This window comes from Pipistrellus hanaki (genome assembly GCF_964339955.1).
Source record: "Pipistrellus hanaki genome assembly, chromosome: 15".
Lineage (NCBI taxonomy): Eukaryota > Metazoa > Chordata > Mammalia > Chiroptera > Vespertilionidae > Pipistrellus > Pipistrellus hanaki.
The window spans coordinates 50,277,568-50,305,428 of NC_140517.1; the positions used below are offsets into that span (position 1 = coordinate 50,277,568).

At 64.6% G+C, this 27,861-nt stretch overlaps 4 protein-coding genes across 9 annotated transcripts; 2 read left to right on the forward strand and 2 right to left on the reverse strand.

The window, feature by feature from the left end:
* Positions 1–248: 248 nt before the first annotated feature.
* FIZ1 (FLT3 interacting zinc finger 1) lies at positions 249–6,571 on the reverse strand. Its single transcript, XM_084906419.1, has 3 exons — positions 6,440–6,571; positions 5,086–5,425; positions 249–2,388 (listed from the first exon to the last, which is right to left on the reverse strand). The coding sequence occupies exons 2-3, from the start codon at positions 5,386–5,388 to the stop codon at positions 1,198–1,200; spliced, it is 1,494 nt and encodes a 497-aa protein (XP_084762545.1). The 5' UTR covers positions 5,389–5,425; positions 6,440–6,571; the 3' UTR covers positions 249–1,197.
* Positions 6,211–9,764, forward strand: ZNF524 (zinc finger protein 524). 6 transcript variants are annotated; one of them, XM_084906500.1, is made up of 2 exons: positions 6,211–6,342; positions 8,677–9,764. In XM_084906500.1, the coding sequence occupies exon 2, from the start codon at positions 8,716–8,718 to the stop codon at positions 9,544–9,546; it is 831 nt and encodes a 276-aa protein (XP_084762626.1). In that variant the 5' UTR covers positions 6,211–6,342; positions 8,677–8,715; the 3' UTR covers positions 9,547–9,764. The 6 variants fall into 6 exon arrangements, with proteins under 6 accessions (XP_084762626.1, XP_084762628.1, XP_084762624.1 ...); XM_084906502.1 differs by lacking the exon at positions 6,211–6,342 and adding an exon at positions 6,509–6,612; XM_084906498.1 differs by lacking the exon at positions 6,211–6,342 and adding an exon at positions 6,742–7,275.
* Positions 9,765–11,951: 2,187 nt separating this feature from the next.
* Positions 11,952–21,337, forward strand: ZNF865 (zinc finger protein 865). The gene is made up of 2 exons (XM_084906293.1): positions 11,952–12,371; positions 17,357–21,337. Exon 2 carries the CDS (start codon positions 17,382–17,384, stop codon positions 20,577–20,579), a length of 3,198 nt encoding a protein of 1,065 aa, XP_084762419.1. The 5' UTR covers positions 11,952–12,371; positions 17,357–17,381; the 3' UTR covers positions 20,580–21,337.
* Positions 21,338–23,212: 1,875 nt separating this feature from the next.
* On the reverse strand, positions 23,213–26,565 carry ZNF784 (zinc finger protein 784). The gene is made up of 2 exons (XM_084906569.1): positions 26,349–26,565; positions 23,213–24,977 (listed from the first exon to the last, which is right to left on the reverse strand). The coding sequence occupies exons 1-2, from the start codon at positions 26,427–26,429 to the stop codon at positions 24,111–24,113; spliced, it is 948 nt and encodes a 315-aa protein (XP_084762695.1). The 5' UTR covers positions 26,430–26,565; the 3' UTR covers positions 23,213–24,110.
* Between the last annotated feature and the right edge of the window lie 1,296 nt (positions 26,566–27,861).

The window sequence follows — 27,861 nt, forward strand, 5'->3', positions numbered from 1 at the left end:
CAATCAATGATTCTCATCATTTATGTTTCTCTCTCTCTCCCTCTCTGAAATCAATAAAAATATATTTAAAAAGGGGGGGGGGCGTGTCCATCTGTGGAGGAACATCATGTTTGAGGGGTAGCAGGGTTCCTTGTAATTGACAGAACCAAGCACTCCACACCCCTCCGCGCTGAGGGGCCTGGTCTAAGTCAGCGGGGAGAAACCCCACGCCCTGGAGCCAAGGCTCAGACAATGAAGCAGCGCGGACAGACAGGAGGACGAGGTTTATTGGGGTCTTGGAGACACAGAGGACTGGGAGGAGGGGGTGAGGTTGAGGCTCATGGGGAGCACCCCCTGGCCAGCCCCCCCTTCCCCTTGGGGTCGGGAGGCACACAGAGACAGACAGACACACCGACAGAGATGGGAAGACCAACAGTGCCAGAACGAAGTGGGAGGAGACCCCGGGGTCCGCCGGCCCCGCTCGGGGGAGCTGGCGGGATGGGAATGACGCAGAAGAGGGGGGGCCGTGTCTGCGGGGTTCCCTGTGAAGGGGGGGCGCGGGCCACAGCAGGGCCAGCCCGTTCCAGCGGACAGGAGGCTGCGCTTCGGGCCCAGTCCATCCTACTGGGCGGGAGGGGGGATGCCCAACCGGCCTAGTCTAGTGTTGGGGGGCTAGGGGAGACCACGAGGGCTGGCCCATTCCGCAGTCGGATGGGAATGCAACGGGGAAAGGCAGGTCCTGGCTCGATCCGTCACCTGGGGCACCGGTGATTGTGTGTTTGTGTGTGTGTGTGGGGGGGTGCATTTGGAGGGACCCAGGGAGAGATTCCAGGGGCACGGTCCCCCCATCACCCCCACATTCTCCAGACCAAGGTCTTTGGGAATGATGGCTCTCAGGGAAGGGGGCAGGTTTCCCTTGGGGAGAGGGGGTGCCCATCTCTTATCCGGGCCCTCGAGGTGCCAAGTCCGTGTGGAGGCCCAGCTCTCATTCCTAGGTCTCCCCAGCCCGGTTGATTTGGGGGTGCCCAGCTATCGGATTCCAGGGAGGTCGGTCCCCAAGCTCAGGGATCCCCATAGACACCCCCTCCCCCCCCAGCTCGGGGCCTATAAGGGTTTCTGGTGGCTCCATCTCTCTCTCCAGCCAGGGGCCCCCCTTTGTCTGGGTTTGGGGGCCCCCCTCGCCCCCCGGGGACCCCGAGTCCGGCCCCGCCGGGGCGGTCAGTCCATGCCGCGGTGCAGCTTCAGGTGGCGGGACAGGTTGCTGAGCGTGATGAAGCCCTTGCCGCACACGTGGCAGGGGAAGGGCCGCTCGGCGCCGTGCAGCAGCCGGTGGCGCTTGAGGTAGCACTCGTGGCGGAAGAACTTGCCGCACTCGAGGCACGGGAACGGCTTCTCGCCCGTGTGCACCAGCACGTGGCGCTCCAGGTCGCGCGGCGAGCGGAACAGCTTCTCGCACTCGGAGCAGCCGAAGATCTTCTTGCTGCTGCGCGCGGGGCCGGCCGCGGGCTCCCCGGGGGGCGCGGGGTCCCCCTCGGAGGCCCCGGCCCCGGCCCCCGCCCCCGCCCCGCCGCCCTCGCCCTCGCCCTCGCCGTGGCTGGCCCGCCGGTGCTCCTCCAGGGCCGCCAGCGCCGCGTACAGCGCCCCGCAGTGGCCGCAGCCGTAGGTGGCCGGGCCCGAGTGCGCGTCCAGGTGGCCGGCCAGCGCGGCGGCCGAGGCGAAGAAGGTCCCGCAGTCGCACTGGTACAGGGTGTCCTCCGAGGGCTCCGCCGGCGCGGGGGCCTCCCCGCCGCCCTCCCCGGGGTGCAGTCCCCCCAGATCGCCGCCCAGGAGCAGCCCGCCGTCCCAGGCCGGCCGCGCGCCCCCGGCCTCCGCGCGCCCCTCGCCGGGGGGCCCCGCAGCCCCCGCCGCCGCCGCGGCCCAGGCCTGCGCGGGGGGCGCGCCCGGGCCCTGCAGATCGTGCGTGAGCTTGTGCCGCTCCAGCAGCGCCGGCGCGTTGAAGTCACGCTCGCAGCGCGGGCACTTGAAGGGCTTCACGTCGGTGTGCGCCGCCCAGTGCGCCGCCAGCTCGCGGCCGTGGTCGAAGCGCCGCGCGCACGCCCCGCACGCGAACGGGGGCAGCGAGGCCGCCGCGGCCGCCGCCGCCTCGGCCAGGCCCCAGCCGCCCGCGCCCACGCCGTCCGCGGCCTCCCCGCCGCCCGCGCCCCCGCACACGGAGCAGGGCCCCACGTTGCAGCAGGCGGCGCAGGGCGCGCCCAGGGCGGGCAGGCCGGGGCCCGGGAGGCCGGGCTGCAGCGGGGCCGGGAGCACCCCGCGGTGCTGGCGCTTGAGGTGGCGGCCCAGGCTGGAGCGGGAGGAGAAGCGGAGCTCGCAGACCAGGCAGCAGTAGGGCTTCTCTCCGGTGTGCACGACCTGGAGGGCGGAGAGGGGGCGCGGGGTCAGGGCCGGGGGTCCAGCCGGCCAGGCAGACCCCGGACCCGGAGGGGGGTGGCCCCTGGCTTCCCTGGCCTCTGTCCCTCCAGCCTGTGGGGGGAAAGGGGCCGTATACAAACCCTAAACCCCACAAGGCCGCCCGGCAAAGGCCTGCCTGGTGGCTTCACACACTCAGAGGCCTGGATGGAGGCCGTACACACTTAGAGGTGGATGGATGCTCTATCCACTGAGCAAAACTGGCTAGGGCCTGCCTTCTCTCTCTCTCTTTTTTTAAAATTATATCTTATTATTATTATTATTTTTACAGAGAGGAAGGTAGAGGGATAGAGAGCTAGAAACATCGATGAGAGAGAACATCAACCAGCTGCCTCCTGCACACCCCCCACTGGGGATGTGCCCGAAACCAGGTGCATGCCCCTGACCGGAATCGAACCTGGGACCTTTCAGTCCGCAGACCGACGCTCTATCTACTGAGCCACACCGGTTAGGGCCTGCCTTCTCTTTTGATTGTAACAAGATGCGAAACTGACGCTCCCTGGAGCCTTTTCTCAGCCGCTGAGCTTGTGCTTCCGGGAATTGCTGGCAGTTGCCTTAACTCACAAACCTTCTCTCCAGGTGTGAATGCTTCTCAGATGGAAAAGCCTCGGACCTTTGCGGGGTGCTGCTCCCTAATGCTGGGGTAAAGCTCCTTTCCAGGGCCCCCACCTCTTACTGAGCTCCCACCAGCCTCCCATCCTGGGGGAGAGGCTGCGCACCCACCGGGAAGCTGAGCACTGCCGAGCCCGGGTTCAAATCCCAGCTCCGCCTTCCACGCTGAAATGGTGCACAAGTTGTCGGCAAACTGAGGCTCACTAGCCACATGCGCCTCGAGAGCCTCGGTTTGCTGCTCTGTTGACTAATGAGTTTGTCGACCGCTGACCTAGACCCTCGATTCCAATATTTACAGGCTGTTGCTGTTCTTTGTGATTAAGCCCTTATCCCAGTGGTCGGCAAACTCATTAGTCAACAGAGCGGCAAACAGCAGCTCTTGAGGCGCATGTGGCTCGAGAGCCGCAGTTTGACGACCACTGCTCTAGGACAAGCATGTCAAATTCACAGTCTGTGGGCCACACACAGCCCACAACCAATATTGTTGCAGCCCAGTCAACGTCAGAAACATTTTAATAAAAATTTCGGCCCTAACAAGTTTGGGTCAGTGGGTAGAGCGTTGGCCTGTGGACGGAAGGATACTAGGTTCGATTCTGGCCAAGGGCACATGCTCAGATTGTAGGGGTGCAGGAGGCAGCCGATCAATGGTTCTCTCATCGACATTTCTATCTTTCCCTCTCCCTTCCTCTCTGAAATCAATGGGGAAATATATATATTTTCAATTTCATAACAATTTTTACAATATCCTGTTATACATCATCCTATGTACGGTAATAAAAGGCTAATATGCAAATCGACCAAACAGCAGAACTGGTTGCTATGACATGCCCTGACCACCAGGGGGCAGATGCTCAACACAGGAGCTGCCCCCTGGTGCTCAGTGTGCTCCCACAGGGAGAGCGCTGCTCAGGTGGAAGCTGGGGTCGTGTCTGTTGAGCACAGCCGCGGTGGGACCCTCAAACCTCCGCAGTAGGGCTCCCGGGAGCAGGCCCAAACCATCAGTCGGACATCCCCTGAGGGCTCCCTGATTGTGCGAAAGCGTAGGCCAGGCTGAGGGACCCCCCTCCGAGGGCACAAATTCCGTGCACCGGGCCTGTCGTTATTTTATTTTATTTTTTAAAATATATTTTATTGAATTTTTACAGAGAGGAAGAGAGAGGGATGGAGAGTTAGAAACATCGATGAGAGAGAAGCATCGATCAGCTGCCCCTTGCACACCCCCTACTGGGGATGTGCCTGCAACCAAGGTACATGCCCTTGACCGGAATCAAACCTGGGACCTTTCAGTCCGCAGGCCGACGCTCTATCCACTGAGCCAAACCGGTTTTGGTGGGCCTGTCGTTATTAATATTGAACCACAATGTTCACTGATGACTGATGACTATCGTCGTGTGGCATTCACGTCCCTTACACGCATGCACACCATTTCTCTCCACTAACACCGGCAGCAAATATTTTAGCAGCCAATTGCCACAATATAGTCTTGTACCAACATGTTTGGTGTGCACAAGGGAAAATATTTTGCTTTCGGGGAACAAGAAAAATAGGTCTATTTGCGTGATGCTTATGAATCTGTGCCGCTATTCAGCGTCTGGTGAGTTCGTGTTCAAGAAAAAAAATTCATTTTTATTAAAATGTTCTATTGCTTTATGTGGACGATGACCCATTTATTTCAGCCTTTCGCACTCAGCGTGTCTCTATCGAAAGAAAGCTATGCTTCTATGAAAACGGAAGCTTTTGTTGTGTGTTTTGGCCACTTACACCTTGTTGGAGGTGGAGGTGGGGTGGGGAGGATGGCCAGGGGATGGATGAGAAGAGGAATTTGTAGGATGAATAGTTCGCCTCCGATCCAGTGGGGACTGAAAGGAAACCCTGCGTTTTGCCTGGCCAGGGCGCTTGGACCAGAGGGAGGGAGAGAAGGAAAGTTTTCTCTGGTGCCCAGCGTGGGGCCGGGGCTCCAAGGCCAAGCCCAGCCCCGGGAAGGGGCGGGGGCGGGAGGAAGGCAGCCGGCCAGCCCGCAGGACTCACCTGGTGGTGCAGCAGGCCGGTGGAGTCCCGGAAGCCCTTGGGGCAGGCGGAGCAGCGGTAGGGCCGCTCGCCCGTGTGCGAGCGCAGGTGGTTGGCCAGGTTGAAGCTGTGCTTGAAGCCCTTGCCACAGCGCGGGCACGCGTGGGGCTTGAGCGCTGTGTGGCGCGCGAAGTGGCGCCGCAGGTCCGAGCGGTAGCGGAAGCTCTTGCCGCACTCGCTGCAGTGGAACGGCACGCGGGGGGCCGGGGCCTGGGCCTGGGCCGGGGCGGGGCCGGGGGGCGCGGGCAGCGGGGCATCATCCATGGTGGTGAGGCCTGAGGGCAGTGGTGCGTGGGGCTCTCTGGAGCAGGGGAGACATGGAGGGTGGATGAGCGAGGCACCTCCCCATTAGTCCTCCCCCAGCGGGCTCTGGAGCCTCACAGACCTGTCACTGTCCCCTGGGAGCCACGCCCACCCTGACCACGCCCACTTCTTAAGCCCCACCCACTTCCCCTAGAAACCCTTCTCCCTCTCATCTGCCAAACTTCCTAATCCTTCCAAGTAGCCTCTACCCCACTGAGTGCTTTTAAGTCTCAACCCCTCTTTGCAAAAAACTCCTATTGCCCTCTAAGCCCCGCCCACTGTGGCTAAGCCCCGCCCACCAACGCTCAGGCACCGCCCACTGCCTCATATCCCCGCCCACTGTTCCAGGACCCTCTTCCATTCCTTGACAAGCGCCGCCCACTCCCCTGTGAGCTCCTCCCACTTTTCTTTGAGGAATAGTCCTGGGGCCTGGGGGAGGGGAACAACTCAAACTTTTTATTTTAAAACTTTTTGCTTGCTATCTCCACGAAGGCTCCCCAAATGGCACTCCTAAACCCCACTTTCTCTAAGACACACCCCGGGACAAACCCCGCCCCTTTGACCCTAAGCTCCTCCCACCTCCACATGGAGCCTCATTTCCCACTCAGCCCCCATCAGGACCCTCCAACCAGCCCACTAAACCACGCCCCTTTTATAAAACCCCGCCTCTTTACCGGAGCCCCTCACAAGCCCCGCCCACAGGACACCTCCCGGCCCGTTGCCCCGCCCCCGCCGCCATCAGGCCCCGCCCCTCCGCACCCCGCCGCCTGCGGGCCGGCCCCCCTCCCCAGTCCCCTCCACGCCCCCGGCCCGCAGACCTGGTCTTTGTGCCCCTCCCCCCCCGCCCCCAAAAGGTGCGGGGCCGGGGCGCCCGGGCCGGGGGCGAGTCCGGGGGCGGGAGCACCCCCCGGCCGGGTGAGTGCACCTCGCAGCGGCGGCGCCGGGTTCCGGAGCCCTGGGGCGGCCCCGGGAGGCCGGGAGCGTCAGTGGGCTTTCCTCTTTAATTACTTACACCTCCCTCTGGGCGCCGACATTTTGGGCAGCGGGGGCAGCGTCACTTCCACCCGGGGGGCCCCTCGACTTCCGCCTCGGCGCCCTGCTCCCCGCACTCCCCCGCCCGCCGCCCGCCCCTCTCCCTCGCCCGCTCCCCCGTCCCTCTCCGGCGCCGGCAGGGCGGGAAGCCAGGTAGGCGCCATCTTGGGTGAGGGCAGGCGGAGGGGCGGGGTTGGGTGACCCTGCGCCATGCAGACTGAGGGCAGCGCGGGCCGCCGGCGGTGGCGGCGCGCACGGGGCCGGCCCGAGCCCGGTGTGCAGCCCCGGCCCCGCCTGGGCCACGTGTCCGGGTGCATCGGGGGGAACGAGGCCCCGGTCCGCCGGGCGCGGTGGGGAGGGACGGGGAGGCGAGCGCGGGCCCCCTCTGGCCCTGCGCCCGCGGGGAGGCGCTGAAGCGGGCCAGGCGCCATGTTAGTTGCGGGAAGGAGCAGCCATCTTCCCGCTCCTCATCCTCTGGGTCCCCGCGTCTCACGGGGCCCCGGGCTGGGCCGTGTGCGGGCGGGGAGGGTCTCTACCTGGCTGCCCTGTGTGCGGGGGTCGCCGCCCGCCCGGGGCCCGCGAGGGCGCCGGGAGGGCCTGGCGCGGGCGTGGGCGACCCTTTGTTCCCTCCGGCCGCGGGTCCGACCCGGGGGGAGGGGGCGGGGGCGGGGCCTCCGGGCCGCTGCGTGGGCGGGGCCGCGGCGCGCGCGCGCCGTCCGGGGACGGGCCCCCTCGCCCCCGCCCCTTCCCACGCGTCGGCCTGGTCGCCCCCCGCGCGCGCACTCCCGCGAGCCCCCCGGGCGGCATGCAAATGAGGTACCCGAGGGGGGGGCGGGGGCGGGAGCGCGGGGAGGGGGGAGGGGGCCGCGCGCGCCGGGAGCGCGCCCCCCACACCTGCTCCCGCTCCCGCGCTCGGGGCGGCGTGCGCCCGGCGGAGCCCGCGGCCCGGGCGCGCGCGCGCAGACCCCCGTCCTGGCGGCCTCGCCGGCTGCTCATTGGCCGGCCCCGCGGCTCGCCCGTCCCTCTCGTGGCCCCCACCCTCGCCCGCACGCTCGGGTGGGGGCTGGCGCTGGGCGAGGGTCGGGACGCCACCCCACCCCAAAAGGCAGCGGTTGTCCTCCAGTTCCCCTCGCCGGAGCGCACCGTGTGATTCTGGGGAAGCGGTCGCCCCGCCGTCGCCGTCGGGGCGCCTGTCCCCAGGGGTCGCAGTGACACCTGCTCCTAACTGCACCTGTGCTTCTCCCCCTCCCCCCCACCCTCTGCCCTCCACTTCGGGGCACCCCCCAGCTCTGCTGCTGCTGCTGCTATTGTGTCCTTCCTATGTGCCAGCGGACAGCCCTGGTGTGTCCATGTCCCAGGACCCCATGATGTCCCCAAGTCCCTTTCTCCTCACTCCCGGGCTGGGCCATGGTGTCCGAGTCCTTGGCCCGGCCACTTCCTAGCAGAGGGAGCTCGGGCAGCTGACGTGGCTCTGCCATGCCTGGGTTTCCCCATTTGCCAAGCGAGGGTGCTGGTGACCTTCTCAGAGGGCTCATGCCTCCCGGGGCTCGGTGCTCGGTGCTTGGTGCTCCGTGTCCTGAGCAGTCGCTGTGATTCGTCCTCGCGGCATGCCCCGGGGGGCGGCGGCACTCCGTCCTCCTTTGCAGAAGGCCTGACTGGGGCTCAGGAAAGTGTGCGCCTGGCCCAGAGCCACACGCAGAGTGACAGACTCAGGAGTCAGACCCAGAACCCCAGCCTCGGAGACTAGACTCCAGTGCGTTTCCTTCCTCACCCGCTGCTCGGGGTCAGCCTTCACCGGGGAGGTCTCCTCCGGTCAAGAGCGCGGACAGAAACATCCCCGCGGCCTCCGTATTGGCGTTGGCGGGGCGCTCTGCTCTGAGGATCACACACCCGGCTGTTCCCTCACTTGGACGCTCTCCTCCCTTGAAGATTTTTTTTTTTTTTTTTTGGCTCGAATTGACCTTGAACTTCGTGACCCATGGCAGGGGTTAGGGAGGCCTGGGGCACAGGTATGGGGCAGGGGCAGTGGCTGTTGACCCAACCCGCTGGCACAGAGTTATCCTGTCCTCCTCCCAGTGTGGCGACCACTGCGTATCCCGGTGAATGTCAGCCATGCGGGGTCTCCAGACGCAGACAGAGGGGATGGGCGAGGTCTCAGGGAACCCGGGGCGCCCCAGACCTACCCTGCACTGACGGCTGCCCCCTTTCTCCCCGTAGCCCGGCTCCGGTACCCAGACCCAGGTCCTCCTCTGCTCCATGGACACCCCCAGCCCAGACCCGTTGCCTTCGCCTTTGCCCGGGGAGGAAGAGAAACCTCTGGCCTTACCACCTTCCGTCCCCCGGGGCTGCCCGGGGGAGCGCCCCGGAGGGCCCGCCTCCTCCAATCAGAGGCTCAAGGCCTGCCCCCCTCGCAAGCGGGGCCGCCCCCCCAAGTCAGGGCAGGAGCCCCCGCTGGCGCCCGGGGTGACCGCCCCCGCGGCAGCGGCTGCGGGCGATGGCAGCGGCCTGCTGCTGATCGATGATCAGGGGGTGCCCTACACCGTCTCCGAGGGGGCCGTGGCCGACGGCCCCGTGGGCTCGGGCCCCAGGAAGACCCCGCACTTCTGCCCCGTGTGCCTGCGGGCCTTCCCCTACCTCTCGGACCTGGAGCGCCACAGCATCTCGCACTCGGAGCTGAAGCCGCACGAGTGCAAGGACTGCGGCAAGACCTTCAAGCGCTCCAGCCACCTGCGGCGCCACTGCAACATCCACACTGGCCTGCGGCCCTTCCGCTGCCAGCTGTGCCCCCGCCGTTTCCGCGAGGCGGGCGAGCTGGCGCACCACCACCGCGTGCACTCCGGGGAGCGGCCCTACCAGTGCCCCATCTGCCGCATGCGCTTCACCGAGGCCAACTCGCTCCGGCGCCATGCCAGGCGCAAGCACCCCGAGACCATGGGGCCCCCCGCGTCTCCCCCAGAACTGGGGCCTGAGCTATCGTGGGACCATGAGGGCATCCTGGCCGCGGAAAGGGCCGAAGTGGAGGAGGAGGAGGAAGAGGAGGAGGAGGAGGAGGAGAAAGAGGGGCCGGAGGGAAAGGAGCTGGCCTGACCCGCACCCCCCGCCAGGGTTAGAGCTGGGGGTCCAGCCGGTGCTGCGCCTGGGCAGTGGGGCCCGCACACCCGCCCGTCTGGTGCCATTCTTGTTGCGGGAGGGGGTTGCGGGCAAGGACCTCAACTTCCGGTGGGCCCTGCCGCCTCCGGCTGCCTTCTCCCGGACTTGCAGGCCTGTGGACGCAGGGGCCACAGAAATAAATGGCTGCCCCTGGCTCCCCCTGTGTGTTCAGTGATGCTGCGAGGCCCGCCTCCCTCTGCTTCTCTCTTTTCCTTTTAGAGGAAGGGAGAGGGGGAGAGACAGGGTCGGCTGCCTCCTTCACGGCCCTACTGGGATCAACCCCGACACCCAGGCCTGTGGCCCGGCCGGAAATGGAACCAGCGGCCTCTGGGTGCGGGGAGCGACACCCAGCCCACCGAGCCACACCGGCCAGGGCTGTTCCTCCTCCCTCTTCAGATGCCCTCTGCCCTGTGCAGCCCAGGGGAGTGTGTGGGGCTTGGGAGGGCTCCGTGTCACACGCCTTGAACTTAGTCATAGAGAAGGGGCTTGGCAGCAGCCCTTGTCGCCTCTCCCTCTGCCAGCAGACCCCAACGCACCCCCTAAATATCCGCTCTCAGTAAAACATGGAACCTTCTGCGCAGGCCAGGCTGCAGGCCCTCCCTCCCCCAGTCCAGCCAGATCCCTGGAAACTCAGCAGCCACCACTTTGCCCATCTCTCTCTCTCTCTCTCTCACTCAATATTTTATTGATATTTTATTTTTTTAAAATATATGTTATTGAAAGTCAGAAACATCGATGAGAGAGAAACAGCAACCAGCTGCCTCCTGCACACCCCCCACCGGGAATGTGGCTGCAACCAAGGTACATGGCCTTGACCAGAATCGAACCCAGGACCCTTCAGTCCGTAAGCCAACTCACTGTCCACTGAGCCACACTGGTTTTGGCTACTTCGCCCCATCTCTTTTTCCTGACCGTGTTTGGAAGGGAAAACTGAGTTGATGGTAGTGGTTAGGACTGACAGCTTCGCTAGGTAAGGGGGTGTGGCCTGGAGGGGTGGGGACTGGGCAGGCCGATGAGAACTGGGTGGGGCTTAGGAGCCGGCTTTAGGAACTGGGGTGGTGCTCAGGCTGTGGGCAGTGAGTGAGAGGGATCTAGAGTTAGGGTTAGGGTTTAGCTGAGAGGGGGGGGGGGCTTCAGGGGGAAACTAGGAGAGCAAGGTGTGTGTGTGTGGGGGGGAGTGGGTGTGATTGCTGTTCAGGCCAAGGGGACAGGGGGAACCTTAGAGGAGGGATTGAGGGAGTCCCTGAGAGAGAGAGAGAGAGAGAGAGAGAGAGAGGAGAGGTTTGCCACGCAGGAGACAAAAGCCGGAGAGTCCAGCGGATTAAAAGGGGGAGGTTTTAATCTGAGCCCCTGGGCAAAATTCGCTGGTTTTAGGGTGAGCCAGGGAAGTTCTCGCCAAAAAGAAGCATCAGTACTTCTATATGGCTGTTTAGCGGTGAGAGGGCCGAGGGCAGGGAGTGTGGAATTTTCGCCTCGGGCCAGGGGTCTGGGAAGGCACCAGTCCTCTCTGTCACCACCTACCTTGCAGAAGCATGCATCGGCTCTGGACTTCCCCCTCCTGCCTCGACTTACCTAACAAGGGAGACCTTAGCATGATGGGCAATAGAACTGACGTAGCTGCGGAGGCAGGGCTGAGTCAGGGGTGAGGTTCGCAGAAATATGTAAGTACGGCGAAGCCGTGGTCCTGACTTCGGCCTGTTTCCTTTTATTCTTTAGTAGAATCATAGTTGACATACTCTCAGTAGTGTCGGGTGCACAACAGCAGTGCGGTATTTCTACATACATTATGAAGTGATCAGGATAAGTAGTTACCACCTGGCACCATACAAAGCCATCCCGGTGGTACTGACTGTGTTCCCTGTTCTGTACCTGACCTCGCTGGGACTTATGTGTTTTATAACCGGAAGTCCCCGCGCCCGGGGTTTCTGGCTCAGAGCTTCTGGAGCAGGGGGCCTGAGCTTCCCATTTCTAACCGTTTCCCGGGTGATGCCGCCGCTGCTGCTGCTGGTCTTGGGGCCAGCGCCTGCAAACCACTGGTTTAAAGGAATGCTTTAGGAAAGAAGGGAAGCACAAAGATCGCATTGAAATTGCGAGAGAGATGGAGTTTATATGCTAGGGGCTGGTGGGCGGGGCTTAAGTAGGGGCGTGATTTGGCCTAATGAGCCATGAGGGCGGAGCTTAGGAGGAGGAGGTGGGCTTCAAAGAGCAGGGTCTTGGAGGTGGGGATGCACTGGAGGAAATTAGGGGGACCAAGGCAAGGAGGACCCATTTTGAGACGTTGGGGGACTTCTAATAATTAAGCCCTAAAAAAAAAAAAAAAAAAAAAAAAAAAAAAATCAGCTCGGGGGCGGGGCTTAAGCGTGAGATTTGTGCGGTGGGCGTGGCTTAACCCAATGACCGGACATGTGGGCGGGGCTCTAGGTAGCGGGCGCTCCCGGCGCAGGCGCACTGGCTCAGGTCGCTCACCGGAAGTGGGCTAGGCTTCCCGGCCTGCGCCCCCTCCGCCCCCCAGGCCGGCGCGCAGGCGCACTTCCCTCTCCCGGCCGCCGCCGCTGCGGCCTCTTTTAGCTCCTCGACGCCGACGCCGGCGCCTCCGAGGCGAACGCGACTTCCGTTTCCGGGCGGACGGGCGGGCGGGCGGCGCGGGGCTGCCGGGGAGGGGGGGAGGAGGCGGCACTTCCGGTCAGGCCCTCGGGTCTCCCCAGAGCAGCGGCGCCTCCTCCGCCTCCTCGGCCTCCTCCCGGCGGAGACCCCCGGCGCCGGTGAGTGACGGGGCGCGTGGCCGGGAGGCCCGGGGACAGCGGGGGCGGGGGGCCCCGCCCAGGCCCGTTCTGGTCCTCAGAACGTCCCCATCAGTGCCGCCCGCGCGGGGCCCTCGCCGGGGCCCCCCCAGAAGAGCACCCACCTATCTGCCTCATTGACGCTCCTACGTAGGACGGCGGCCAAAGCGCCCTCTTTCGTGCCGCTCCCCAAAAACTGCTTCTCCCAGGATTCCTTCTGCGTAGCCCCCCGGCACTGCCCCCGCCAGGACAGCCCCCCCAAATGCCACCAGTGTCGCCTTCCCGGCGCAGACCAGCTGCCCCTGAGCCTTTCTTCAGCAGACCCTATAGGTTGCCACCCAGGAGGGTTGCATTTGTGCTTCATAACGGAATGCCCCCCGTTACCTCCGCCCCCACCCGCAGCTCCCCAAACTCCTCACCACCCTCGCCCGGCGCCCCCTTGGCTGGTGTAAAAATACCCTCCGTTCTGATCGGCAGCCAAGAATGCTTTTTTTATCTTTTGCACCGCCCTCCCCAGTCTTTCCCCGGGAAAATACCCCTTTCAGCACCCCAGACCCTCTCTAATTGAACAGCTCCCTCTAGGGGTGTGCTCTCGCACCCACAGCCTCTCCCTCTTCAGGTGGGCAGAGCCCGGCTCACACCCATCCCTCTCCTGGGCCGGTCAGGGGTGGGTCCTTGTCCCGCAGGGAGCGCCCCAAAGCGGGGAGGAAGGGGGCTTGTCCTGAGCTGTCCTCTCTCAGCCAGCTTTTACTCCGGCCCCCAGACTCCTCAGGCATCCGTTTACTCCATCCTCCTCCAACGGGTGTGCTGTTCTGGCTCCCATGCAGCTGCGCAAGATGGGGTGCAGCCCTCCTCTCTGTCGGTTTTACTGTCCAGTTGAGACAGATCAAAAACAAGTAGCCAGCGTGATCGGTCGTTCAGCCGTGCTCTCTGAGAGCCTGGTAGCTCCTTGCGAGCGGCAGCCTGCATGAGCGGAGCTCACTTTGCCGGCAAAGCTTGGGGGGAGGCGGGGCGGGTTGTTGTAGGCAGAGGGAAGAGAAGCCGAAGGTCCGAGCGGGCGTGATGGTGGGGAGTGGGGGAGTGGCCGGAGGGGCCCCGGAGGTGGGAGTGAGGGGAGAGGGTGTGTGACCTTAGAGGGCTGTGGAAGTGAGCGCGTTGTGATCCGTTATTCGGCCTTTGTCCGCTCTGCCAAGCCCAGAATGCATTTCGCTGGTCTGTTCCACCGCTGTTTAATAAGCACCTACTGCATGCACGCGGGGTATGTAGCAGAGAACAAACTAGACAGGACCCCTTGTCCTCATGGGGTGCCTGTGCCGGTTCATGGGGTAGCCCAGTGATCGGCAAACTCATTCGTCCACAGAGCCAAATATCAACAGGACAACGATTGAAATTTCTTTTGAGAGCCAATTTTTTTTAAAGCTTAAACTATATAGGTAGGTACATTATTATTAACTTAATTGGGATACTCCTCAGCTGACCTTTGCTAAAAACTCAAGGGTCTTCCACAAAATACCACGTGCGGGTGGGCGTGTACAGTGCGATTGAAACTTCATGGCTCATGCGCAGAAGTCTTGTTTTCGGCCTTGAAGAAGTGGCGTTAGAACACTCAAAGAGCCACATGATTCGGCTCTCGAGCCGCAGTTTGCTGACCACTGCTCTAAAGGACTTAGACATGTACTTGGCATGTAGTGAGCTCTCCTTTAGTGTCATGTGCTTCTAGATGTTTCCATTATCATTATTAACAAACTAGAGGCCCGATGCATGAAGATTCCTGCAAGAATGGGCCTTTCTTCCCCTGGTTGCCAGTAGTGCCTTCCTGCTCTGGCCCAGAGCCAAGCCACCTTTCCACCTTCGGAAGCTGCCCACAAGCCCAAAGCAGCTGGGGTGGTGTGGAACATTGCCATGGAAACGACGCAAGCATCCCGCCCTGCCCCCAGCCACTGGGCACCTGTATATGCAAATCAACATGCCATCTTTGTTGAGTTAATTTGCATACTCACTCCTGATTGGCTGATGGGCGTCACGAATGTATGGTCAATGAGAATGTTACTCTTTTCTTAGGTAGACTAGTATGCTGTCCTAAGGCAGCGTGTGGCAGGGGAGTGGCCCACAGGTCTTGGCATCAACAAGACTTGGAATCCACACCTGGTTTCCCCTTTACTGGCTATCTGACCATGGAACACAACCGCCCCTTTCCTCAGTTTCCCCACTTGTAAAGTGGGACCTGAAATGGCACGGGACTGTGGCGATCTATCCAGGTGATGGTTCCTGTCCATCTGGTCAAACAATAAACATGAGCTGTGTGACTGTGACTCTGGTTGCCATGGAACTACTGCCGCTTGAGACCCTTCCCTCCTCGTCCCTCTGCACCCTCCCCTGAGAAAGTCACCGACGTGCCTAGCCGGTTTGGCTCAGTGGATAGAGTGTCAGCCGCAGACCCGAGGGTCCCGGGTTCAGTTCTGGGCAAGGGCATGTACTTAGGTTGTGGGCTGGGTCCTCGGCCCTGGTCGGGAGAGTGCAGGAGGCAACCAATTGATGTGTCCCTCTCACATCGATGTTTCTCTCTGTGTGTCTCTCCCCCTCCTTTCCACCTCTCTCAAAAAATCACTGGGTGAGGATTAACAACATAAATAAGGCTCCATGGAAAAGAGGAAGGAAGGAAGGAAGGAAGGAAGGAAGGAAGGAAGGAAGGAAAGAAACTCTTGTGTGCCCTGAAAGGGGAAATGTGTCTTCTTTCCCAGGAATAATCATGAGCCTCATCAGTTCTGTCCCCCAGGAACACCCCCTGCTCCTCTCGGACCCGCAGCCCTTCAGCATCTGCCCACTTGCCCCCCAGGACACCACCATCCCTGGATTCCTTCTCCTGGGGGCCCACCTCAGTGTCAGCTCAGATGCTGCTAAATGTCCCCCTCCCTGTATGAAGGGATTCTGGTTACCTTGGTCTCATCCTTTCACTCATTCAACAAATACGAACCCATATACAGGCATTTACAGCTATACATTTACCTCTGAGCACGGCTTTAGCTGCACCCCCTAAGTATGTTGGGTTTCCATGCCTCTAGCTTCCCCGGTGATTTTGTCATGGGCCCACTGGTGACTGAGGAGGGTGCTGTTTCATTCCCACACACCAGCAGGTATGTATGGAGCGCCCACACTGTGCCAGGCGCCCGGGCACAGTGGCGAACAAGGCAGGCCAGTCCTGCTGTTAGGTGTGAAGGCCAGACAGGAAGTAGGCACAGTAAATCGGTGGCAGAGACCACGATGATAAAATGCAGCAGAACAAGGGCCTAGAAACCAGGTGCTGAGGTGGAGGGGACATCAGAGCAGAGACCTGACGGAGGCAGGAGAGAGTCTTGAGGTATGGGGCAGAGGGCCCAGGCTCACCCCATCACTGTTCTGTCTGCTCAGGATGGTGCCCACCTCCCTCTCCCACATAATGCAGAGAACACCCGCACATAAGGGCTCTCCCCCCACCCCCGTGCCACCCCTAACTTCCTCCGCCTCGGGAACCAACCCTCCTGGAGTGACCTTGGACAAGCCATTTGACCTGTCTAGGCCTTGTCTTCTCATTGGTCTGGTGGGGACAGCCGGGGTCCCTGTGTCACAGTCCTGTAGAGGTGTGGGGGTTTGGTGAGTCCCCCTGCACCACCTGCTCAGAAGGTGGGGAGCTGCAGGAAGTTAGTATGGCACTCTTATGGAGGTGAGTCTGCAGGCTTCTTCCCCACGGCCCCTCCCCTCTCGGCCTCCTCTCCCCGCAGCTTCCTCCACGCCCACCTGCCGCCACGCCAGCCCTATCTCCCCGCTGAGGGTCCGCCCGGGCTTCTGCTCCCAGCCAGGCCCGCCTTTGCTCCTCCCGGGGATGAGCCCAGCCGAGCCAGAGGGTGTGAAGGACATGGGATGCTGGGTCTCCTCCAGGGACACCCGGAGCTGGCAGCTAAAAATACCGCCTCCGGGGGTGCGGGCGGAGATGCTCACCTTTCACCTGCGGGGAGGGCCCGCGGGTGGATGGATGGATAGATGGATGGGCAGGCTCTGCCCTTGGTGGGCCCGCTGACTCCTGCCTACCTGGGGCTAAGGCTCAGAGCCAGGCCCTGGCGCAGGCGGTCCAGGTGGTGGTGAAGCTGGGAGGGACCCAGGGAATGGCCGCCACCGGAGGGGGCAGGAAGGGCTTCTCTGAGCAGCGGCCTCAGGCCCCGCCCAGGTGAGTGACGTCACTGACGTGCGAACAGCTCTGGGGCCTAGTGCGCCTGCCAATCAGTGCCGGGTCAGCCCCCCGGACGCCGCCCCCCCACCCCTACCCTCGCGCGCGCTCTAGGGGCCCAGCCCCTTCAGAAGTGGGGAGAGTGGGGAGCAGGTGGGAGGTGACCCCTCTCCTGCTGTGTTCCCCAGGCCAGGCTGCCCTCCCTCCCTGCCAGCCTCCTGTGCCCCGACACTGTCTCCCCACTTTCCTGGCTTGTGAGACTCTGTCCCACCAGTAGGACGGCGCTGACGGTACTGCCTCCCAGTTACCGGGATCAGGTGCGGGGACCCGCCGTGAGCGGCCTGAGGCTGTTAGTTCCCGGAGGCGGGGCTGTGCTTTGTCACCGCACTTGCGGGTGAGGACAGCCAGGCAGAGAGAGGTTCAGGAACGGCCCGGTGGTCACACAGCTCAGGTTGGCACCCCCTTAGCCACTCTGATAGTAACGATGGTTATGATTGGTCAGATCCTGGGGGCCAGAGGACAGAGGACAGGCCGGGCGGGCGGGGACAGAGCACAGGGGACTGAGGCCTGAGGTGCTGGAGGATTGGGGTCTGGGCAGGAGAGAACGTGGGGCCTGCCGCAGTAGGGGGGGAAAGGGCGTGGGGGGTGGAGAGGGGCGTGAGGTTGCGGAGAAGATGGGGTGGGAGCCAGCCTCAGTGCACACGCCCCTTTGCGGGCGGAGACCCCGCGCCTGCCCGCTCGCTCAGCCGCTCCCCTTTCTCCGCAGGGCCCGGCGTCCCGCACCCGCTGACATGGAGGCGAACGCAGCGGGCGGGGGCGCGGGGGGCGGCGGCCTCGGGGGCGAGGACGGGGTGCACTTCCAGAGCTACCCCTTCGACTTCCTGGAGTTCCTCAACCACCAGCGCTTCGAGCCCATGGAGCTGTACGGGGAGCACGCCAAGGCGGTGGCCGCGCTGCCCTGCACCCCGGGGCCCCCGCCGCAGCCCCCGCCGCAGCCCCCGCCGCCCCAGTACGACTACCCGCCGCAGGCCGCCTTCAAGCCCAAGGCCGAGACGCCGTCCTCCTCCTCGTCCTCCTCGTCCTCCTCCTCGTCCTCCTCCTCCTCCGCCGCCTCCCAAGCCAAGAAGCCTGACCCGCCCCTGCCGCCCGCCTTCGGGGCGCCCCCGCCCCCGCTCTTCGACGCCGCCTTCCCCGCCCCGCAGTGGGGCATCGTGGACCTCTCGGGGCACCAGCACCTGTTCGGGAACCTGAAGCGGGGAGGCCCCGCATCGGGGCCCGGGGTGGCGCCCGGCCTGGCCGCCGCCACCGGGACCCCCGGGCCGCTCCCCGCGCCGGCCCAGACGCCGCCCGGGCCCGTGGCCGGGGCGCCCTGCGACCCCACCAAGGACGACAAGGGCTACTTCCGGCGGCTCAAGTACCTGATGGAGCGGCGCTTCCCGTGCGGCGTGTGCCAGAAGTCCTTCAAGCAGTCCTCGCACCTGGTGCAGCACATGCTGGTGCACTCGGGCGAGCGGCCCTACGAGTGCGGCGTCTGCGGCCGCACCTACAACCACGTCTCCAGCCTCATCCGCCACCGCCGCTGCCACAAGGACGCCCCGCCCGCCGCCGGGGTCCCCCCGCAGCCCGGGGTGGCCCTGCCGCCGCTGGGCCTGCCCGCTCCCCCCGCCGCCGCCGCCGCCGGGGTCCCCCCCTCGCTCCCTGCGGGCCCCCCGCCCACGCCCGCCGCCCCTACCGCCCCCTCCGCTGCCGCCTCCGTGGACGGAACCGCGGTCCCCGGCGCCCAGGCCGGCGTGGGGGCGCCCCCTCCGCCTCCCCCTCCGGCGGGCAGCGGCGGCGAGGGCCCGTTCGCCTGCCCGCTGTGCTGGAAGGTCTTCAAGAAGCCCAGCCACCTGCACCAGCACCAGATCATCCACACCGGGGAGAAGCCCTTCTCCTGCTCCGTGTGCAGCAAGAGCTTCAACCGCCGCGAGAGCCTCAAGCGCCACGTGAAGACGCACTCGGCCGACCTGCTGCGCCTGCCCTGCGGCGTGTGCGGCAAGGCCTTCCGCGACGCCGCCTACCTGCTCAAGCACCAGGCGGCGCACGCGGGCGCCGCGGGGCCCCGGCCCGTGTACCCCTGCGACCTGTGCGGCAAGTCCTACTCGGCGCCGCAGAGCCTGCTCCGCCACAAGGCCGCGCACGCGCCGCCCGGGGCCCCCGGCGCGGGGCCCGAGGCGCCCAAGGACGCGGCGGCGGGGGCGGTGGCCGCTGCCGTGTCGCAGCCCGCGCCCCCCTTCCCCCCGGGCCCCTACCTGCTGCCCCCCGACGCGCCCGCCACGGACACGGAGAAGGCGGCGGCGGCGGCGGCGGCCGTGGTGTACGGGGCGGTGCCCGTGCCGCTGCTGGGCGCGCACCCTCTGCTGCTGGGCGCGGGCACCGGCGGCGCGGCGGGCACGGCCGCCGGCGGCCCCGGGAAGACCTTCTGCTGCGGCATCTGCGGGCGCGGCTTCGGCCGCCGCGAGACCCTGAAGCGCCACGAGCGCATCCACACCGGCGAGAAGCCGCACCAGTGCCCCGTGTGCGGGAAGCGCTTCCGCGAGTCCTTCCACCTGAGCAAGCACCACGTGGTGCACACGCGCGAGCGCCCCTACAAGTGCGAGCTGTGCGGCAAGGTGTTCGGCTACCCGCAGAGCCTGACCCGCCACCGCCAGGTGCACCGGCTGCAGCTGCCCTGCGCGCTGGCCGGGGCCGCCGGCCTCCCCGGCCCCCAGGGCGCGCCGGGCGCCTGTGGCCCGGGCTCCGCGGGCGCGGGGGCCGCCGAGGCCCTGAGCTACGCCTGCTCCGACTGCGGCGAGCACTTCCCCGACCTCTTCCACGTCATGAGCCACAAGGAAGCCCACATGACGGAGAAGCCCTACGGCTGCGACGCCTGCGGCAAGACGTTCGGCTTCATCGAGAACCTCATGTGGCACAAGCTGGTGCACCAGGCCGCCCCCGAGCGCCTGCTCCCGCCCGCGGCCGGCGGCCAGCAGCCCGCCGACGGCTCGGGCGGCGCCGCCGAGGCGGCTAGCATGCTGGACAACGGGCTGGCCGGGGAGGTGGGAGCGGCGGTGGCGGCGCTGGCAGGGGTGTCCGGGGGCGAGGACGCCGGAAGCACGGCGGGGGCCGGGGGCGCGGGGGGCGCCAGCTCGGGCCCCGAGCGCTTCAGCTGCGCCACCTGCGGCCAGAGCTTCAAGCACTTCCTGGGCCTGGTCACCCACAAGTACGTGCACCTCGTGCGCCGGACCCTGGGCTGCGGGCTGTGCGGCCAGAGCTTCGCGGGCGCCTACGACCTGCTCCTGCACCGGCGCAGCCACCGGCAGAAGCGCGGCTTCCGCTGCCCGGTGTGCGGCAAGCGCTTCTGGGAGGCGGCCCTGCTCATGCGCCACCAGCGCTGCCACACGGAGCAGCGGCCCTACCGGTGCGGCGTGTGCGGCCGCGGCTTCCTGCGCTCCTGGTACCTGCGGCAGCACCGCGTGGTGCACACGGGCGAGCGGGCCTTCAAGTGCGGCGTGTGCGCCAAGCGCTTCGCGCAGTCGTCCAGCCTGGCGGAGCACCGGAGGCTGCACGCCGTGGCGCGGCCGCAGCGCTGCGGGGCCTGCGGCAAGACCTTCCGCTACCGCTCCAACCTGCTGGAGCACCAGCGCCTGCACCTGGGCGAGCGCGCCTACCGCTGCGAGCACTGCGGCAAGGGCTTCTTCTACCTGAGCTCCGTGCTGCGCCACCAGCGCGCGCACGAGCCGCCGCGGCCCGAGCTGCGCTGCCCCGCCTGCCTCAAGGCCTTCAAGGACCCCGGCTACTTCCGCAAGCACCTGGCGGCCCACCAGGGCGGCAGGCCCTTCCGCTGCTCCTCCTGCGGCGAGGGCTTCGCCAACACCTACGGCCTCAAGAAGCACCGCCTGGCGCACAAGGCCGAGGGCCTGGCGGGGCCGGGAGCGGGGGCCGGCGCCCTGGCCGGGAAGGAGGCCTGACCCCCTGGGTGGCTTCCCAGGCGCCGCTGCGCTCGGATGGACCCGTCCAGGCGCGCCCCGCCCCAGCCGCGGTCAGACGGCCGCCTCCTCCGCGCTGTCTCTCCCGCCGTCCTTCGGGACTTCAGGCAGCCCGGCCCGCTGTGCAAAGCCCGGGCCGAGTCACTCCCACCTGGCCCCCTCCGGCCCCCCTCCCATCCCGTCTGACCCTGAACTTGATCCCCCGTCTGACCCGTTTTGTAACCCCCAGCAGCCGCCCAGCGGCGCTCTGTCCCCCACGATCTCCGGTGGAGACGGGCAGGACCTCTCCCCCCCCCCCCCCCCCGTGGTTTCCGGCTGGACAGTGGGGTTGGAGCGGAGCGGGATGGGCACCAGGGGGCCGGGGTGCCCTTTCGGGTTGTGGGGAGGGGGCGGGGCGGCAGACACGGCTTGTACAGAGCAGAGACAATAAACGTATCACGGGGCGGCGGAGTCCTTCCTCACCGCCGGGAGCCGGGGCTCCGGGTTCGGGTTCGGTGATGGCCGAGGGAAGGGTGAGCTCACCTGCTTCCCTGGGCCTCTGACTCTCCCACGTCCTTCACCTCGGCGCACCCCCCTCCTCTTCCTCTCCTCGCCCCCTGGGGTTACTGAGGGATCCCCACATCCAAGACGGATAAGGCGCCCTCGGGAAGTGCCAGCCGGCCCAGCTCCTTCCCCTCCAGGCGCCATGGCATCTGTTCTCAGCCAGCAGCGCCCGAAGCCCCTCCCGCCGCCTCGCTGGGCGCCAGAACCGGCCCCTTGTCCGTGGGAGAGACGGAAGGGACGCCCTGGCCGCCGCGGTGCGCTCCGGCTCCGGGCGGAGCCACAGGCTGCTCAGGCGCCTGCCTGTCCAGGACAATTTGGGGGCGTTCCTTCCAAAGCCCTTCACGGCCCTTGTCCGGGTTCTCAGGAGAGTGGGAGGCGTGCATCATGGTTTCCCCTTTGTCCGGGAGGAGGATGAGGCCCTGGAGGAGGGGGCTCCAAGGACAGCCAGCGGGGTCCCCCCAGCTGGCCCTGTAGCCCCACGCGCCTCCGTGTGGGACGAAGACAAAGCCGGTTGGGGGCACTGCCTGCCCGGGGGCGAGTCTAGTTTGACCTCCCTGCCCACCTCCACACATACACACACACACACACACGCACATACATACACACACTGGAAGGGACCACCATGCTGTGATGCCGGAGACCCAGTGTCCCAGGCTCAGCAGTCACCGGGTGTGGAGCAGCACACTGACACAGACCCGGGCTGGAGCGGCACGGAGGGGTCACCTGACCAGGCTCCAGGGCCAAACCAGCTTCCGGGCGGGGAAAGCGGCTCCTGAGCCACCACAGGAAGCCAGGTGCCGCGGGCCAAGGATGCCAGGGGCGGGGTTGGCGTGTCTGGCCAAACCTCGCCATCCTGGAGAGCTTCACACAGTCTAGGTCACGTGGGAGGGGTGGGGTGTGGGAAGGTGATCCCCAAGGAGCTGGATGACCCCAGAATCGGAGCTGGCCAGTGCCGCCTGGTCCACGCCCCTGACACATTCTGGTTAGCCTGTGCGTGAAAACAAAACCAAAACCAGCCCCACGGTGTGGCTCAGTAGCTGAGCATCCATCAGTTCGATTCCCCATCAGGGCACATGCTGGGGTTGTGGACTCGGTCCAGGAGGCAGCCGATCCATGATTCTCATCATTGATGTTTCTCTCTCTCCCTCTCCCTTCCTTTCTGAAATCAGTAAAAAATAGATTGAAAACAAAGAAAAATGCCCAAGAATGTGAATGTGGTTACCAGCATCTGAAAATCAGAACAGTTTACATCATATGAGCTGCTGGACAATGGAGATGCTCCCGGCCCAGCCTGCCTCCCTCAGAGCGCGGGAGCCGTGCTGACGGGGGTCCCCATTCTCCCATCTGTCACCGGCCCCCACGCCCCCAACCCCAACTCTGAGCCCCGGTGCCAGTCTCCGTATCTCCACCCGCTGCCCTCATTCCCCTCCGCCCCAGAGGCACCCAGGCTTCCGGTCCCTTCTCAGAGCCACTGCGGGTGGGAGACGGTGGGATCCGTGTCTGCAGGAGGCACCGGCTGTGGGATGGAGAATGGACGCAGTGCCTGGAGGCCGGGCAGCTGCTCGGTCACCCCCAGGCCAGGCCTTACCCCCTGGTATTGGTGTTCGAGCAGTGATGGTGCAAAGGGGCATTCAGGTCCTGAAGGAATGCTGCTGGCTCTGGAGCAGGACGAGGAAAGGAATTGGATAGAGGATGAGGGCGAAGCTCAAGCGACAGGCCCAGGCTTCCGCCCAGGCGTCGGGAGAGGACATGCAGGCATTGCTTTGGGGAAACAGAACGTGGGGTTCACGTTATGACGGGGCACCTCCTCTCTCCTGGGGAGCACTGGGGGAGCAGGAGTGTGAGCAAACCTGGGCTCCCCTTCCTTCCCACTGATCACAGGGCCCCTCCGTTTGCCAGCACCCCTGGGCCCGCTCCCATGGCCGCACCCACACCGCTCTCTCTGGTAACCGGACGCCGTCCACGTCCACCCCGCCCTGGGGAGGTTTGGGGAAAGGGGCTCAGCAGTCCTCTGTTGGTGGCAGTACCATGGACCCCCAGTCCTTTTCCCTCCCCCAAATCCAAACACAAGACCGACCTGGAGCGACCCTTCCGAAAGCCCTTTAATAGGATCGGACTGGAGGCCGCCCGCCTCCCACACCCAAATCCTCCCCTCGCCAGGCTCTCAGGGCTCAGCTGCCACGCTCTGGCCACCCGCGGGCCTGGGGGCAGCTGGGGGCCAGGCAGTCAGCTGTTGGCTTCAGGTCGGGAGCGGCGATTAGAGACCCCTGAGGCATTCATAGAGCTGGGTGGGGTGGGCTGAGACACACCTTAGGAGCTGGGTTTGCGGGGGCGTTGGCCGCCTGGATCTCAGTCGCCCCAGAAGAGGAGTCTGGTGCGTTAGGGGGGTCGCTATGGGAACAGGGACAGCAGCTCTTGCAGCCGAGATCCTTATGATCAGTTGGACGGTCAGGCTGAACTTCGGAGGCTCAAATGCTCTAGTCAATGACTTGGGGGCCCCCTGGCTTGAGGTGATGGGGTTCCAGTCTCTTTATGGAGGACCTTCATGGCGGCTCCTGTGTTCAGTGCATCCAGCGAGGTAGGCAGAGGGTCCCCTCCTGGCCCGCCCTCCGCCCCGAGACAGTTCAGGGGCCAGCGATGAAGGGCTGGCCGGGGACACTGGGATGGACCCCGCACCTGCCCATCTCCTCAGGCCTGGCTCCCCCTGCGGAGGGCGCAGGCTCTGTCCTGTACCAACTAGACCCAACAGGCAGGCAGGCGGGCGGGACGGATGCTCAGCCGTGTTCCTGGCAGTTAGCTGGACATCCACTGGGCTGCCCCGCGGGTTTGTGGGAGCCCTGAGCGTGGCATTTAGCTGGAATGCCTCTCTGCTCTCCCCTAGTCTCCCCTCTTCTGTCTGTCACCTCCTCCTGGTCCCAGCCGACCCCTCCCCCTGCAGCCCGCCACCCTCCACCCGCCCCTGGGGCCAGCCTACTGGTCGACCTTCGCCTGCTTGGTCGCCGTTTCCCCAGGCCCCTCTTCCCCCGTGTTTCCCGCCCCACTCGGCCGGCTCCCGGCGTCCCTGGGCCCCGGCCCCGGGCCGCGGCAGTGCGTGCGCTGGTGCTTGCGGAAGTTGGAGGAGTTGTTGAAGGTGCGGGCGCAGAGCGCGCAGCGGAACGGGCGCTCGCCGGTGTGGATGCGCGCGTGGCCGCTCAGCACCGAGGACTGCGTGAAGCCCTTGCCGCACACGCCGCAGTGGTAGGGCCGCTCGCCCGTGTGCACCCGCTCGTGGTCGCGCATGTCCGAGGAGCGGCGGAACGGCTTGGCGCAGAACCGGCAGGCGAACGGCTTCCCCGCGGCCGCCAGCGCCGCCGCCTCGGGGCGCTCCGGGGCCACCCCGGGCCCGGGTGCCCGAGTCCCCGCCGCTGCGGCCTCGGGGGGCCTCCGAGGGGCTCCCGGCTCGGCGCCGTGCCGGAGCTGGTGCCGCAGCAGGGCCGCCAGCGCCCCGAAGGCGCGGGGGCAGAGCGGGCAGCGGAACGGGCGCTCCCCGGTGTGCAGGCTGTAGTGCGCGCGGAGGCTGGCGGGGCCCGCGCAGCTGTGGCCGCACACGTGGCACCGGCCGGGGTCCGCGCCCCGCCGCCCGCCGCCCCCGGCCCCCGCCCCGGCGCCGGCCAGGTGGCCGTGCTCGTGGAACAGCAGCTCGGAGACCAGGCGGAAGGCGGCGGGGCACAAGGCACAGTGCAGGGAGCCCGGCTCCGGGGGCTCCGGCGCCAGCGTGCTGTCCGTCACCCTGACCACCTGGATCTCGATGAGGTCGGGCGGGGGCGTGGTGGGGCTGCCGTCCGCGGACACCAGGACCTGGGGTGGGGGCGGGGGGAGAAGAGAGGAGCCTGTGGACCCGGCCTCAAGGCCTCCAAACCCCCCCCCCACGCCCCACTTCTTGAAAGCCTCCTCTCCTTTGCACCCCCTCCATTCTAGGTTCTGCTCTAAGCCCCATCAAGACTTCCCCTCCCAGGCCAAAACCGGTGTGGCTCAGTGGATGGGGCGTTGGCTTGCGGATTCAAGAGTCCCACCCAAGTTCGATTCTGGTCAAGGGCGTGTACCTTGGTTGTGGGCGCATCCCCAGTGGGGTTATGCAGGAGGCAGCTGGTCATGTTTCTGGCTCTCTATCCCTCTCCCTTCCTCAATGTAAAAAATTAGAATATTAAAAAAAGAAAAAAAGAAAAAAACGCAGCCATGTCCGGCCTCGACTGAAAAGGCCATCCTGAATGGGCCCTCTGTGCTTGGCCCGCTCCCGGTGGCCCATCTCGCCAACAGCCGGAATGACCTTTGGCAAATGGAAACCGGATCAAGTCAGTTCCCGCTCAAAACGCTCCGTGGCTCCAACTGCGCTTAAAAACTCCCCCAGAACCGCCTAGGAATATCCATCCGCCGCCACCTGCTCCTGCTTATCTCGGGGCCCGGTGTAAACAGAAGCCGGCAGGCACGCAGCTGACTGCTCTGTCTAAATTTAGCTCCCCCCCCCCCCCCACCACCCTCACTCCGTCTTTATTTCCTTTCTGGAACGCTGCACAACCCGTCCATCTCCCCTCAACGCCTCTCTCCCCCACCAACTAGTCTGCAAGCTGCAGGCAAGCAGTCCTCCTCTGCCTCCCTCAGCTACCCATCTGTGAACCCCCAAGTAAGCAGCTCAGGAAATGTTCCTGGAATGAATGAATGAGTGAACGAGTGAATGAATGTCCTCACTCTCCAGTCCCCAGCGGGGGGCCTGAGAGTGTTCTGGAAGCAGTGATTTCTCCCTCAAGCACCCTCCCTTGGGGATTTCGGGGCGCGTCACCCAGGCCCTTACAGAGAATCACACCCCCACGCCATCGTGGGCGCCCTAGGATCCATCACCTTCCCGGCCCTCCACCCCGGCCCACGGCCCAGCAGTCTCAGGGAGGCCCCGCCCCTCTTGAGGCCCCGCCCCCTAATCTGACACATTCAATACCTGGATCCATTCCCCCGCCCAGATGTCCTCCAGGCCCCGCCCGCTAAGCCACGCCCCCACACCTCCATTGGCTCCGCCACAGGCCACGCCCCCGGCTCCACCCTAGAACCCCGCCCCCAGGCCACGGCTCTAAATGCCTCCCCACCCGCCCAGCCTCAGAGGCCCCGCCCCGGCCCCGCCCCGGCCCGCGGCCTCCTCCCGCCGGGAGCCCCTGGCCCACGTCCCCTCCGCGTTCGCACCAGGTCTGGCAGCTCCGGGGAGCGCGGCGCCCGGGCCGCTGAGCCCGGACTCTGGGGCGGCTCCGGGCGCGCCGCGGCCATCTTGTGCCCAGGCCCCGCCCCCTTGGCCTGCGGTCGCCCTGGAAGGGGGTGGGGCTAGCGCTGGCGTCATAGCCACCGCGCAGGCGCACTGGGGTGGGCGGGGCTTTCAGGTAGCCTGAGTAACCCCACCTGTCACCCCCCCCCCCAAACATACACACAGGAGACAGCCCCGAGGGACGCTGGGGGAATGCCAATTTCTCTCTCTTTTTGTTTTTAAATATGTTTTACTGATTTTTTACAGGGAGGAAAGGAGAGGGATAGAGAGTTAGAAACATCAATGAGAGAGACACATCCATCAGCTGCCTCCTGCACATCCCCCACTGAGGATGTGTCTGCAGCCAAGGTACATGCCCTGACCAGAATTGAACCTGGGACCCTTCAATCTGCAGGATGATGCTCTATCTCTATCTGAGCCAAACCGGTTAGGGCTGCCAATTTCTCTCTCTCTCTCTCTCTCTCTTTAAAAAAAAACAAACATTTTATTGATTTTAGAGTTCAGAAGGGAGAGGGACAGAGAGACAGAAACATCAATGATGAGAGAGAATCACTGATCGGCTGCCTCCGGAACACCCCCTACTGGTGATCAAGCCCACAACCCAGGCACGTGCCCTTGGCCGGAATCGAACCTGGGTCCCCCTCAGTCTGCAGGCCGACGCTCCATTCATCGAACCAAAATAGCTAAGACCCAACTTCTCTTTTAAAAATATTTTTAAAATATATTTTATTGATGTTTTACAGAGAGGAAGAGAGAGGGATAGAGAGTTAGAAACATTGATGAGAGAGAATCATCGATCAGCTGCCTCTTGCACCCCCCCCACTGGGGATGTGCCTGCAACCAAGGTACATGCCCTTGACTGAAATCGAACCTGGAACCTTTCAGTCTGCAGGCAGACGCTCTACCACTGAGCCAAACCGGTTTCAGCTTAAAAACTATTTTTATTGATTTCAGAGAGGAAGGGAGAGGGAGAGAGAAATAGAAACATCAGTGATGAGAGAATCATTGATCGGCTGCCTCCAGCACGCCCCACACTGGGGGTGGAGCTTCCAGCCCGGGCATGTGCCCTGACTGGGAATCCAACCGTGACCACCTGGTTCCTAGGTCCAGGCTCAACCACTGAGCCACACCGGCCGGGCTAGGAGTTCTCCTTTTCACCAGCTTAATAGGCTCTGGCTGTCAGCTGACCCTCACCAGAATAGAATAACGTTTGCTGGTGTTACCCATGGCATGTTTTTGTCATCGCCTGCTCCAGTGGTTGGCAAACTGCGGCTCAAGAGCCACAGGCGGCTCTTTGGCCCCTGGAGTGTGGCTCTTCCAGAAAACACCACAGCCTGGGCGAGTCTATTTTAAAGAAGTGGCGTTAAAAGAAAAAAAGTTTAAAAAATGTGGCTCTCCAAAGAAATTTCAATCGTTGTGCTGTTGATATTTGGCTCT